The sequence below is a fragment of the Heterocephalus glaber genome, unplaced genomic scaffold (genome assembly GCF_053883595.1).
Source record: "Heterocephalus glaber isolate CG9 unplaced genomic scaffold, H.glaber_assembly_v1.0 deba00000621, whole genome shotgun sequence".
In the NCBI taxonomy this organism is placed as follows: Eukaryota; Metazoa; Chordata; class Mammalia; order Rodentia; family Bathyergidae; genus Heterocephalus; species Heterocephalus glaber.
The window spans coordinates 13,176,252-13,191,720 of NW_028258153.1; the positions used below are offsets into that span (position 1 = coordinate 13,176,252).

At 36.2% G+C, this 15,469-nt stretch overlaps 1 protein-coding gene across 5 annotated transcripts in view; it reads left to right on the forward strand.

The window, feature by feature from the left end:
* The window catches only part of Erbb4 (erb-b2 receptor tyrosine kinase 4), a 1,128,010-nt gene that overhangs the window by 615,014 nt on the left and 497,527 nt on the right, over window positions 1–15,469 (forward strand). For all 5 annotated transcript variants that reach the window (XM_004851107.3, XM_004851109.3, XM_013074521.3 and 2 more), the window contains exon 3: window positions 10,973–11,159. In XM_004851107.3, the coding sequence (XP_004851164.1) occupies window positions 10,973–11,159 (187 nt within the window). The remainder of the gene's footprint in view (window positions 1–10,972; window positions 11,160–15,469) is intronic.

Genomic DNA, 15,469 nt, shown 5'->3' on the forward strand with positions numbered 1-15,469 from the left:
TTATCAGATATATTTTTAGTAGATAACTTCTGTTAAACACTTCTTATTTGCTAGAAACTTATTACAGCATTCAGTCCTTACAACAACTTTATAATAGAGATATTGCTACCTCTTTTTTAAAAAAGAAGAAGAAACTAAAGACCATTGAGGTTTAACAAATTGATCAAGTTCACAGAGTCGCTAAGTAAAAAAGTCTAAGTTCTGAGGCCAGGCTTGCCTGGCAGACAAACCCACATTTCTTACCACTGTACCTTGACATTGTAAGTCTATACATTTAAAAACTGTTTCTATTTTCACATAAAGTTCTGAGACAGTTGAAATATTAGGTTTCTGAGATTCTTTCTGATAGCTAAAAGGAGAGGAACATGAGTAGTTGGCATGTTTATCGACCTTATGAGATACTGTAACACTTAATTTACACTTTTGGATATCTCCTGACTTTTTAAACAGACCTGCCAATATTGGCTCAAACCGTGTTATTGATTTTTTTTGGCATTAAACCATCCTACTACTATTAATTTGTTTCCTGCAATTATATTTTCAGTCAGCACTGATTGTGGGCTCATATTCTACACTAGAATTTCCTTTAGTGATATTTCAAGATATTTGTTCACAGAAAAGTTTTAAGAACATATGAAAAGTGTGATTATGAATTGTAGAAAACAGAGAGCCCAAAATTAAAGCATCTTGTGTTGCTTTTATATATTAGAACTAGATATGTATCTTCTATAATTTAAAAAAAATTTTTGGTTCCATGAGCCTCTCTAGACATAAAAGATTAGAGCAACAACACTTGGCTGAGGGATTTGTGATCATCTTTTACTTCCTGTTATGCAAATTATTTCTTTGGATAAAACAAAGGAATCCAAGAGATAAGGTGAATAGGGTCTTCACTATCATTATCATCAGATAAAATTCACTGTGAACCTTATTTGTGGCTTTGTTCAAAATGGCCTGCTCACATGTGTTCCCAGCATTAAAATATAATAATGTCCCGAGTTCATATAACAAAATGTATTTATTGAGCCAATATTTAAGTTACACATTCTATTGTTTCAGGAGCAGGGACTAATAAATAGTATGATCATGAAAGAGACTCAATTTGAACACCAAATTCTCAGCTGTAACAACCAATCTCTCATTTCCCCAAATCTCTACCACAAAGTAACTTGCTTTTAATCTGACTCTTTATGAAGCTAACAAAAGTGTTTCTAAGAATATTTAACACATGATCTGAAATGAAAAATGCACTCATTTTACAAGCAACACAAACACAAATACATTAATATGTGAATCTGCAGATACTCTTAGTTTTACTGTATATATTTTTATAGCTAGATGTGCTTGGAGCTCCCTCTGTGATATTGATCTTTCTCTGTGTTCAATATTATTCTTGGATTCAACCTATCACAAGTACTAAAGCCCTTAGTATTTGTAGGTTTATTTGCAGCTTCTGCTAATGTGTGGTCTAAAATACATGCCAAGTAGCACATCTGTATCAATTAATAGCTAAAAAGAATTATTCATCTCACATTGCTGTATGATTGCTAAATAACATTGGATCTTTCTCATAAACCATTTCTTTTTCCTAAGTCCTTCATCTATATACTCTCTTCTAACATCATCCATGTTAGCCATCTCCTCCTGGTATAAACCAATGGCTTTTTACAATTTTTGATAGGAAAAGTCACTTCCTAAGTGGGGTTAGAAGAATGTGTGGAATAATGATGCATGTTTTGACATACTCTAGCCAAAGACTGTTGAGATAGCCTCCATCCCCAAGATTTGTTTAGAGCTATCATTGTGACCTAGAGCACTTAATAGCTAAAAACATAAATGTTAAATGGTAAACTATTTTTGTAAAATTACTTGTGTAATGAATGAACACATTTTACTTTTTAGACAGTATGATGCCAGAATGCACTTTAATCTGTCTTCCAAGAACTCAAAGAATAATTGAGCCAATGGAACACAAATTGAAGAAAGAATTGTAGTGCTCTAGGGCTCAACTCTTATGGCCAACTGAAATATCAAATAAAGTGTGGAATCCAAAAGTGCATGCCACTGCTGACTTTTCGCTGCTTTTCTTTTGTGTTAAGCATTCATCTCTTTACTCTAAGGCACTCTGTCTCCACAAGCACATGGTTGCTCAGATTTCCTAACTGATGACAACTATGAGTCACTTTAGACATCCTCTTGTCTCTTCCTTTTTGTCTTTGCTCCTCTAGGGTTCTACTCTTCTGGGTGATTATTGTAGCATGATTATTGTGGAATTATTGTAATAATTATGAGGCCTGGGAAAGAGCATAGATGGAGTCTCAAATATTTTATGTCTATGTTAATTGATTCTTTTCTGTATATAGTATTGTACTTGGATCAAACCTATTTCACATACTGAAGCCCTTCTGCTAACATGAGGTCCAAAAGCCATGCCAAAGGGCACAATTAAAAGCTAGAAAGATTTCTCTCTATATAAATAGTGCACAATTGTTAGCAACATAGCTTCTTTGCTTGTTGTAAATCAAGCAGAAATTATTAAATAAAATTTTTTATCTTAGTGATTCGACAAAAATTTACAATAATCTGGATGGTCACCTGCAATATTAGAGTTTTGGAGCTCCTTAGGAATATGGTGTGGAATGGCGAGAAATGGCCAGCAGCATGTAACCTCTGCTCTACCCAGTTCTGTCCTGAATTGTGAGAGGTCTGTGTGCAAGTGAATAGAAACACTGGCCACTTATCCAGCATCTGTGTACTCACTCTTCAAACTCACATGACTGGTCCACTAGTCCTTCCTAGATGTGTAGGTATTGATTGCATGGTCCACTGTTGAGGGGACTGAGTGAGAGAGATGATTTCACAGGCCTCAGATAAACTGGGTGGTTACTCAGGAATCACAAGGATTGGAGTAGGAAACTGAGAGTGCAGATTCCAGATAAATAATTTACTTGAACACATAGACTGCCTGGTGGTGATGGACTGAGCCAGAAAAGGGCCAAAGTGCTTAAGAAATACATGGAAGCCTAATATTTTGATTTTTTTGATGTTTTGACATTTTTAGTATACTTTTGCAGTACATAATGGTTACATTCATTGTAAGGAGTTGGTACATGCACATAACACGTTTCTTTTCTTTTCTCTTTCCCTCCACCCCTTTTTATTTTGCCAGCATTAGATTCATTTATAATACTTTATAAATTAATTATATATATGGATTAAAAGCAGACTAATAGGCATAAAACGTGTAAGACAATTGTACTAATTCAAGGTACCCTTTTAGATCAATTGTGGAGATTGCTGCTAGCTTGAACCTAGACTACACCAAAAAAGATCAAGAGTAGGCACAGGTAAATATATTGTGATAACCTAGATGAGGAACAGTAGCGGGTCAGATGGTAGCAACGAATGACAGAAGTGGTGGAATTCCTGATCATTTTGTGAGGAGAATAAATAGCATGGATCGCATTTGCTGTGTGAAGGAGAATCAGTATTTTGGCCTGAAAACCAAAAAGGATGGAGTAACCTCAACTGAGATGCTTAAGGCTGCTGGAGGGATGAGATAAGAAAGATAATTCCATTTTTGATAGGTCTATCTGAAAAGTATATTAGACATCCAAAAATGGATATTAAGGTAGAGGAGGCTTCCGGGTCAGCTTGCCATGGCTCCCAGCCCAGAGGAGGCATCCGGGGAGGCGTGCCACGGCTTTCAGGTTGGAGGAGGCTTCCGGGTCAGTTTGCTGTGGCTCCTGGCACAGAGGAGGCTTCTGGGTCAGCTTGCCATGGCTCCCAGCCCAGAGGAGGCATCCGGGGAGGCGTGCCACGGCTTTCAGGTTGGAGGAGGCTTCCGGGTCAGTTTGCTGTGGCTCCTGGCACAGAGAAGGCTTCTGGGTCAGCTTGCCATGGCTCCCAGACCAGAGGAGGCATCCGGGGAGGCGTGCCATGGCTTTCAGGTTGGAGGAGACTTCCGGGTCAGCTTGCTGTGGCTCCTGGCACAGAGGAGGCTTCTGGGTCGGTGTGCCATGGCTCCCAGTCCAGAGGAGGCTTCCAGGTCAGCCTGCCATGGATCCCAGCCCAGAGAAGGCTTCCAGATCAGCCTGCCATGGCTCCCAGCCCAGAGGAGGCGTCCAGGTCATCGTGCCACAGCTCCCAACTCAAAGGAGGCTTCTGGGTCAGTGTACCATGGGTTCCAGCACAAAGGAGGCTTCTGGATCAGCCTCCCATGGCTCCCAGCCCAGAGGAGGCTTCCAGGTCAGTGTGCCACAGCTCCCAGCCCAGAGAAGGCTTCTGGGTAGGCATGCTGCAGCTTCCAGGGTGGAGGAGGCTTCTGGGTAGGTGTGCCACAGCTCCCAGCACAGAGGAGGCTTCTGGGTCAGACTGCCATGGCTCCCAGCCCACAGGAGGCTTCCAGGTCAGTGTGCCATGGCTCACAGCCCAAAGGAGGCTTATGGGTCACCATGCCACAGCTCCCAGCACAGAGGAGGCTTCTGGGTAGGTGTGCTGTGGCTTCCAGGGTGGAGGAGGCTTCTGGGTAGGTGTGCTGCAGCCCCCAATGCAGAGGAGGCTTCCATGTCAGCATACCACAGCTCCCAGCACAGAGGAGGTGAGCAGTGCTGGTGCTAGCAGCACCCCCCCCCCATCAAAATGAGATGACACATAAACAAGCCTCAGAACCAGACTTCCAGATAACCTACAGGAAACCCAAGGGGAAACGAGATGGAACACTCTTATACTCAACCACATGGACTCTCTGAACTAGCAACAAAAGAGGATCTGGAAAAAAATGAAATCAGAAATAATTTCTCACGTAACAGCAGAGATTGTGCCCGTAGTGCAAGACATAATTAATAAATCTAGAGAGGACACAGAATAAAAAAATAGAGAAGCGGAGGAACATGATGGAAACCCAACATAGGAAACAAATTGAATCCAGGAAACAGATGCAAACATACTTCCAGGAGATTAAAATCTCCACTGAAGGTCTATGTAGCAGAATGAGCCAATGTGAAGACAGAATTTCAGATATAGAAGGTAAGATTATAGTTAGTGACCAGGAGAAGAAAAATTTCTTTAAAATTGTAAGGACCACGAGAAATCAATCCAGCAACTGCTGGACGATGCAAAGAAGAATAACAAAAGACTGATTGGAGTCAAGGAAGAAACAGAGAGTGCAGATGACACAAAACAGCTGTTCACAGAAGTGATGGCAGAAAACTTCCCAAGCAGGGGAAAAGAACTTGAAAAACGGATAAGTGAGTAATATAGGACTCCTACTAGCCTTGATCAAAAAAATGTACACATAGACATATAATTGATAAGATTCCAGAAACCAAACATAAGAACAAAATTCTGCAAGCACCTAGAGAAAAGAAACAAATCATATACAAAGGAGAGGCCATCAAAATCACAGCAGAGTTCTCAACACAAACCCTCAAGGCAAGAAGAGCTTGGAGTGACATATTTCAAGCCCTGAAGGAAAACAACCTCCAACCCAGATTGTTTACACTGCAAAACTACCTTTCAAAATTGATGGTGAAATAAGATACTTTCATGACAAAGAACACCTTAGGAACTTCATGAATACCAAACCAGCACTCCACAAAATTTTAGACAAAATCCTAGAAGACAAGGAGGATCACAACCTCAGGAAGCCCAGCAGAATGAATCCACCGGGCACAGCAAGAAGTTAAAAGCAAAGGGGGAGAATCAAACAAAAAGAAAAAGTCATGGCAATGATAATTCAATATGTATCAATTATAACCATCAATGTTAATGGTCTCAGCTCACTAATCAAAAGAAGTAGACTGGCAGAATGGGTCAAGAAGCAAGATCCCACAATATGCTGCATACAAGAAAGACTTAATTCAAAAAGAAACTCATACACTGAAAGTTTTAAAGGGTGGAAAACAATACTCTATGCCACAGGATCCCGAAAAAAAGCAGGAGTAGCTATCCTCTTTGCAGACCACGTGGATTTCAAACCCACATTGATTAAGAAAGACAAAGAAGGGATGCTACATTCTTGTGAAGGGAACAGTCCAAGGGAAAGATATGACAATCATAAATATCTATGCACCAAACACTAATGCACCCAACTATATAAAACAAATACTAACAGCCATGAAAAATCATATATGCACTAATAGAATAGTAGTGGGGGACCTCAATACCCCATTGTCACAAATAGATAGATTAAATAGACAAGACAAAAAACAAGCAATGAAGTACTAGAACTCAATCAAACTCTTGAACAAATGATCTTAACAGATGTTTACAGAGTGTTTGACCCCACAAAATGAGAATACACATTCTTTTCAGGGGCACATGGATCATTCTCCAAAGTAGACCACATACTCGCTCATAGAACGTATTTACATAAGTGCAAAGGAACTGAAGGTATCCCCTGTATATTATCAAGCCATAGTGTCATGAAATTGGAGATCAACAGCAAAAGAACCCACAATAACATCATAACCAATGGAAATTGAACAACACACTCCTGAATGACCAATGGGTCACAGAGGAAATTAAAGAATAAATCAGACAATTCCTTCAATTAAATGACAATGACAATACAACATATTGGAATCTATGGGACAAAATGAAAGCAGTCTTATGAGGGAAATTCATAGGAGTGAATACTCATATTAGGAAAACAGAGTGAGCCCAATTAAACAACCTGATGCTGAACCTCAAGCTTCTAGAAAAAGAAGAGCAGGACAACCCCAAAGCTCATACAAGGGAGGAAATTATAAAGATCAGAGGAGAAATCAATGCAATGGAGACTAAGAGAATGATACAAAAAAGTAATGAAGCCAAGAGTTGGTTCTTTGAAAGAATAAACAAAATTGACAAACCCTTAGCCAACCTTATCAGAAAAAGGAAAGGAAAGGCCCAAATCCATGCAATGAGGAATGAAAAGGGTAAATGACAACAGACCTAGAAGAAATCCAGAGGATCATCAGTACCTACTTTGAGAACCTATATGCCAATAAGATGGAAAACACAGAAGAAATGGACAGATTCCTAGACCTGTATGAATTACCAAAGTTGAATGAAGAAGACCTAAAAATTCTAAACGACCCAATATCAATCAATGAAATTGAAAACATAATTAAAAATTTAACAACCAAGAAAAGCCCCGATCCTGATGTCTTCACTGCTAAATTCTACAAGGTATTTAGAGAGGAACTACTGCCACTACTATTTAAACTCTTCAATGAAATTGAAAGGGAAGCAATACTCCCAAATTCATTTCTGGAAGCAAGCATCACCTTGATCCCCAAAGCAGAGAAAGACCCAACTGAAAAAGAGAACTATAGGCCAATTTCACTAATGAACATAGATGCAAAAATGCTTAATAAGATACTGGCAAATAGAATTAAGAACATCATCAAGGAGATCATACACCCTGACCAAGTGGGATTCATCCCAGGGATGCAGGGATGGTTCAACATATGCAAATAAATAAATGTAATACACCATATCAATAGAGCCAAGGACAAAAACCATATGATCATTTCAATACATGCAGAAAAGCATTTGACAAAATTTAACATGCATTTATGATAAAAACCTACAAAAATGGAATAGTCTCTAACTCAATCTGATAAAATCCATCTATGAAAAACCAACAGCCAATATCATACTAAATGGTCAAAAACTGAAATCCTTCACACTAAAATCAGGAATAAGACAAGGATGTCCAAAATCACCACTCCTGTTCAGTATAGTTTTGGAAACATTAGCCCCAGCAATTAGACAAGAGAAAGAAATAAAAGGAATAAAGATAGGAAATGAAGAAGTCAAATTGTCATTATTTGCAGATGACATGATACTGAATATAGAAGACCCCAAGAACTCCACCAAAAGTCTTCTAGACTTAATAACCAAATTCAGTCAAGTAGATGGATGTAAGGTCAACACACAAAAATCAATAGCTTTCCTCTACATGAACTATAGACTCCCTGAGAGAGAATTAGGGCAAATAATTCCTTTCACAAAAGCACCAAAAAACCTGAAATACCTAGGAATCAACCTAACAAAAGAAATGAAAACCTCTTCTCTGAAAACTGTACACTTTGAAAAGGGAGATTGAAGAGTTTATCAGAAAATGGAAGGACATCCCTTGCTCCTGGGTCGGAAAAATCAACATAGTGAAAATAGCCATACTCCCAAAACAGCTATATAGAATCAGTGCAATCCCAATTGAAATCCCAGTAACATACTTCATGGACCTTGAGAAAACAATTCAAAAATTCATTTGGAACAAGAAGAGACAAAAGCAATTCTAGGCAATAAAGACAAGGTAGGGGATATCACAATCCCCAACTTGAAACTATATTACAAAGCTACTGTGATAAAACAGCATGGTACTGGCAAAGAAACAGACCTGAGGACCAGTGGAACAGATTAGAAGATGAAGAAACAACTCCAGACACACTCAGCCACCTGATCTTCAACGAAGGAGCCAAACACCCTCACTGGAGCAAAGATAGCCTCTTTAATAAATAGTGCGGGATAAATTGGGTTTCAACCTGCTAAAGACTAAAACTAGACCTTTATCTCTCACCATGCACTAAACTAAAATAAAAATGGATTAAAGATCTAAATATTAAAACAAACACTGAACTGGCTGGAACAGAGATTAAGTAGAACTCTTCAAGACATTTGTGTAGGAAAAGACTTTATTAACAAAACCTCAGTTGCCCTTGAACTAGCACAAGCAATAAACAAGTGGGATCTCTTCTTACTAAAAAGCTTCTGCTCAGCAAGAGAAACCACCAGCATTGTGAATAGACAAACCACAATGTGGGAAAAAAATTTTACCTGCTTTCCCTCAGACAAAGGTTTCCTATCTTGAATCTATAAAGAAATCTAAAAAATCAGACTTCCCCAATTTAAAGACCCAATCCAAAAATGAGCATCTGAAATGAACAGACATTTCTCACACAAAGAAGTAGAAATGGCAAATAAACATATGAAAAAATGTTCAACATCACTGGTCATTTGAGAGATGCAAATGAAAACAACGCTGAGATTCCACCTCATTCCAGAAAGAATGGTTGCTATCATGAAATCAACCAATAGCAAATGCTGGCGGGATGTGGGGAAAGAGGAACACTGCTCTTCTGCTGGTGGGAGTGTAGACTGGTGCAACCACTGTGGAAATCAGTATGGAGATACCTCAAAGTACTAGGACTGGAATTCCCATTTGACCCAGCTATTCCCCTGGTGAGTATCTTCCCCAAAGAATTAAAAGAATCATGCCGCAGTGATATATGTGTGCCCATGTTCATAGCAGCACAGTTTGTAATAGCTAAAACTTGGAAGCAGCCCAAATACCCATCAATTGGAGACTAAAGAAAATGTGGTTTTTTAATAAAGTGGAGTACTACTCAGACATCAAAAATGAGAAATTAGAGACATTTATTACTAAATGGATGCACATTAAGGCAATACTCTTAAGTAAAATAAATAGGACACACATGTGTAAACACAGAATAGTTTCTCTAGTGTGAGAAACTGAGAGTGTAAATAAGGACTAAAAGGTATAATAGATAAAGTGAAATAGGAAGAAAAGGGGCAACTGGGAAGGGAAATTGGGCAGGGTAGGGAAAGGAAAGAAGGGAATGGAATTGATATGAGAAAATGAAAAAATTGAAACAAAGTCTTTGTAAATAGGGAGGGATGGAGGGGTTGTAAGGGAGGGCAGGGGAAGGGGGTAAAAATAACCAAAAGAGTATATAAAGGTGCATATTTCCAATGATGAATGTCATTATATTGTATACCTAAAATGTACCAATAAAAGGTTATAGAAAAAAAAGTGGATATTGAGTAGTTGGTTTTATGAGTCTGTTGTTTAAAGGAGAGAGTAGAGATACATTTTGGAGATCATCAAATTTGAACCAGGCTAAGATTACTATAGGAATGAGTATAGAGAAAAAAGGTGAAAACTTGTGTTTTTGAGATACTTTAGCACCTTTATATTATTTGTAGTTTTTCATTAAATTGACATATACTGGCATAACTGTTATGATCATCATGATCATTTTACTAGGAAATGATAACTTTAGATGAAAAACAAAGCCTTTTTAATGATTGTTTTGTTGAAAATATTTCACGTCTTTCAAGTATTTGATATTATAAACTAAATTTAAATAGTAGATAGTAAAAATTTTAAAAAATGTGGTTATAATGAATTTAGAGACAATCAGTTTCTTTTTTTCATTAAATGTATTGGTACATTTTAGGTATACAATACAATTACATTCATCATTGGGAATTTGTACCTGTACATGATGTATCTCGGTTCTTATTTTTTCCCATTCCCCTGCCCTCCCTTCCACCCCTCCAACCCTCCCTATTTATAGAGACTTTGTTTCCATTTTTCCTTTTCTCATTTTTTTTCTTTCTCTTTTTTAATACATGTTGTTTTTAAATGTGTTCCCCATAGATATAGAGGGCTAATGTTCTTTGATAAATGCAGCACTAAACAGAAACATAACCACTTTAAATCTGTCTGAAAGTCTACAAACTAATGCAGCACTATTTTACTTGTGATAAGCTTACCAATTTGCTTTTCATGTAAAAGTTGATTGATAGTTATGTGTCCTTACATAATTGTACTCTTATCAGTGAATGAGACCTCTATTCCTTTAACTGCATTCCAATCTCAGGTATGAGATATGTCTCACACAACAAATCCATTGTTTTGTTTTTCTCACATCCTTGGCTTTTTAAAAGGATTAAAACTTGCACTTCAAAAGAGATCTCCCACTTTGTGATCATGTATAATAACCAAATGTGAATATGAATATGGTGTGGAATAAGAATATGATGTGTGAATTAGTGCATTAAATTAAAAACTGGAAATTAGAGTTAAATAATTCATTTAATTTAAATGACTACATGCACATACTGACAAATTGATGTAATGTTTTTTTAACACAGACAATTGTTTGTGTCTTTTCAGTCTATCCGAGAAGTCACCGGCTATGTATTAGTGGCTCTTAACCAGTTTCGTTACCTGCCTTTGGAGAATTTACGGATTATTCGTGGGACAAAACTTTATGAAGATAGATATGCTTTGGCAATATTTCTAAACTACAGGAAAGATGGAAACTTCGGACTTCAGGAACTTGGATTAAAGAACTTGACAGGTAAGAAATGTTTCAAAAATAGCAAATATACGTTTCCTATGAAGATAATATGCAGACACATTATGTGTGGTTACTGTGGAATGTGTATAATGGGGAATACTCCAAAGCATTTAAATATCTGCTATTTATTTATTTTTTGGGAAATGCTGCCTGTGTTTTTATTCACAGATTTTGTAAGTGCAGTTTGAAAGATACCATAATACAGTATCTCAGCTGAACAGAAGTACACTCTAAGGAACTGTTCAGTGACTGAAAACTAAGATATGAAGCAGGTTTAAGAATTCTGTTTGGTGGTCTCAGGTGAACAGTGGACCATATCACCAAATCTCTGCAATAACATCACAGCTCTCACTCTTGTGAGAGCTTACTAATACTTAAGACTTTATATCTAATTCACTAAATCTTCAGGTTTTTTGCACTTATATTTGGAAAACATATCTAATTTATCTAATTTCTTTTTTTCACTAGCTGACTAAATGTCACAAGTAATTGTTTCTTGAAATGCTTCAATATCAACAGTTATTTTTTCTCTTAAGGTTGAAGATACATAATGCTAGAAGCCTAAAATTATAATGGAATTGATGTCATATAAGTTCATATAGTTCATACTTCATAAAGGATCTGATGGAATATTTTTTGGCATAAAGCTTCTTATCATGAATTTTACCATGTACCCTATGGGAACAAGGAGTATTATTATTTAACCTAAACTAAAATGATCTATGTATTTTGCATCCAAATATGTCGTGACTTTATATTATTTTTAGTTTATTCCATGATAATGTTTCGTGATGATGAAAATTAGACATGTTAGAAGTATTGCCTTATTGAAATATTAAATATAAGAGCAGGTTAACAAAATTGTCAAGTTATTGAAATTGCTTGTTCTTCTACATTAATAATGAATATAAAATATATAGTTTAAAACTGGAAATAGCTTCATAGTCTGTCATGTGAGATAAAATAGGGATATTTTGGGTGAAGAAAGGAATACTGATTATGTTGTTTATTTAGGACATGATTGCTGCAAAATTGATGAAATAATGGTAAATGCAAATTGTTCAGAATTTATAGATTCCTTCACAAACATGTTATTTTCTTTCTTTCAATGATAGTTTTTCTATTGCAGATTTTTAAAAACTAAATTACTACTTACAAATAAATAATGATAGAAGGAAGAATTTTGGAAATGAAATGGTGGAAAAGAATTGAATGATTGAAATTAGGAATCTAAAAATAATATAATCCAGTAAAAACTTGCCTAGGAAGCATTGTGGTTTTTTCATGCTTTTTCTCTGATTAAAAAAATGGGCACTTTTCTCTGAATATTTTATAATATACCAATCCCATTATTATTCTATAAAATGTGCTATTTTAACAATTTTCCATATATTAAAATAGCCTTTAAAGAGTTGTCACATATATATATTATATATATATAATATATAATATATATATATTTCCACACCTAAATCCGTACTACTAAAATATTAACAAGGGTTATTTAATCAAAAATTGTGCTAGCTTTGTGAAATAGGATGAAAAAGTTCAAAGGTGAAGGAGAATTAGGGAAGAGGGTGGGGGAAAGGAAAAAAGAGAAAGAAAAAAATGGAAACAAAATCTTTGTAAATAGGGAGGGGTGGATAGATGGAAGGGGAGGGAAATTGAATGGGAAAAAATAAGAACTAAGATATACCATGTACAGGTACAAATTCCCAATAATGAATGCGAACATGATGTATACCTAAAATGCTCCAATTAACCTAATGAATCAAAAAATTATGCTAGCTTTAAACATACCTTAACTATTGAGTGAATTCACACCAGGTATTACTTATGATTATAACTGTTGTTTAACTATTGTCTTACCAAAATATAACACAACTATATCAAAAATGTTATTCTATTCTTTGTCAGAAACCCTGATAATATTTTCTGGTGGCATTGTACAGACGGATAATTAATGATTGTAAGTTTGTTGCATAGAAAAAATCTGTATTTATTTGATTTATTATTAATTTCTGTTTTGAACATGAATTAAAGAACTATCCAATAAAATATACAGTGGAAAACTATAATAATTTGGAAAAGTTTCAAAAGCTTTACTTATTAGATATTTGACAATTATATGCCAAAATTGTTCTGTAAGAGGGAGTCTAGTATCATAGAATTTTAGGTAATATGATACTAACTTCAATTTTGAGCATTATAAGTTACATAGCAAACATGAAAGTATTTGTATGCAAGAGTACATGAAGAAGGACATGAGACACCTGTTTATATGAAAAGGGATTTTAAGAAACATTTGTTCAATATAATATCTTAAAAATCTAAATATTCTAGATGGTCTAGTTAAAAGCACAAATATACATTGAAATTGGCTTCAGATGAGTATAGTTTTGTGCTTTGGAAGGATGTTTACTGTAAGTTGCTTGTTTATGTGTTACATACAGTAAGCTCATAATTTAAAAAAATTGTGTTCCAAGTGTAGGGCCACGCAGCTGGTCCTAATTATATGCTAAATAGAAAACCTGCTTATTAGTCAAATATCTCAGTACAGCAACCTAACACGGTGTATCATTTTTCACTCAGTTCTTAAAGGACTGGCAACATTGATAAAGTAACACAAATTGTTGGGCCTCATCTGAGACCTGTGGAGTCAGAAACTTGAGGGATCGAACACAGCAAAGTGTGTTTAATTATCCCGCAGTGATTCTGATTACTATGTCTGAGAAACACTATATTCTCATTAATTAAAGGTGTTTTACCAAGAAATGATAGCACACTGTCTAGTTAACCTCCACATACTTCGTTGACACAAATAATTTTCATTCATTTATCATCTTGTAGAGAGAGGAGAAGGATAGTGCAGGAATAGATCAGTTTTTAAGTGATAAGAAATATACTATAGGTTGCAGTCAGAATAAAAATAAACAGAGGGAGTCTGGGTGGAAATGTGTGTATAAAATGTCTTTGAGATGAGGAAAAGACTGAAAGACACACTCTGCATCACCATTTTGCCCAATACCAACTTTTAAAAATTTTTTATTAAATATATCGGTACATTTAAGATATGCAATATAATGACATTCATCATTGGAAATTTGCGTCTTTACATAATGCATCTTGGTTCTTATTTTTTCCCTGTTCCCCTGCCCTCCCTTGAATGCCTCCACCCCTCCCTATTTACAAAGACTTTGTTTCCTTTTTTTTCCTTCATATTAATTCCATTCGCTTCTTTCTTTTCCCCTACTCCTCACATTTGCCCTTCCCCTTTGCACCTTTTCTTCCTATTTCACATTATCTATTATACCTTTTAGTCCTTATTTACACTTTCAGTTTCTCACACTAGAGAAACTATTCGGTATTTACACATGTGTGTCCTATTTATTTTACTTACGAGTATGGCCTCAATGTGCATCCATTTAGCTATAAATGTCTCGTTTCTCATTCTTTATGGCTGAGTAATAGTGCATTTTATTAAAAAATACCCCACATTTTCTTTATCTAGTCTCCAGTTGATGGGCAATTGGGTTGTTTCCAAGTTTGACCTATCATAAATAGTGCTGCTATGAAGATGGGTGCACGTATATCACTGTGGTATGATTCTTTTAATTCTTTGGGGACAATACCCAGCAGGGGAATAGCTGGGTCAAATGGGATCCAATCCTAGTTCTTTGAGATATCTCCATACTAAATTCAACAGTGGTTGCACCATTCTACACTCCCATCAGCAGTGGTGCAGGGTTCCTCTTTCCCCACATCCTGCCAGCATTTGCTATTGGTGGATTTCATGATAGCAGCCATTCTTTCTGAGGTGAGGTGGAATCTCAGTGTACTTTTCATTTGCATCTCTCCAATGACCAGTGATGTTGAACATTTTTTCATATGTTTATTTGCTATTTCTACTTCTTTGTGTGAGAAATATCTGTTCATTTCAGATGCCCATTTTTGGATTGGGTCTTTAAATTTGGGCGGTCTGAATTTTTAAAGTTCTTTATAGATATTAGTACACATTTGTCTGAGGGACAGCAGGTGAAAAATTTTCCCACATTGTGGGTTGTCTCTTCACACTGTTGGTGATTTCTCTGGCTGTGTACAAGCTTTTCAGTAAGAAGAGACCCCACTTGTTGATTGTTTGTGCTAGTTCACGGGCAACTGAAGTTTTGTTCATAAAATCTTTTCCTACACCAGTGTGTTCAAGAGTTCTACCTAACTTCTCTTCCAGCCAGTTTAATGTTTCTATTTTAATATTTACATCCTTAATCCATTTCGATTTTAGTTTAGTGCATGGCAAGAGATATAGGTCT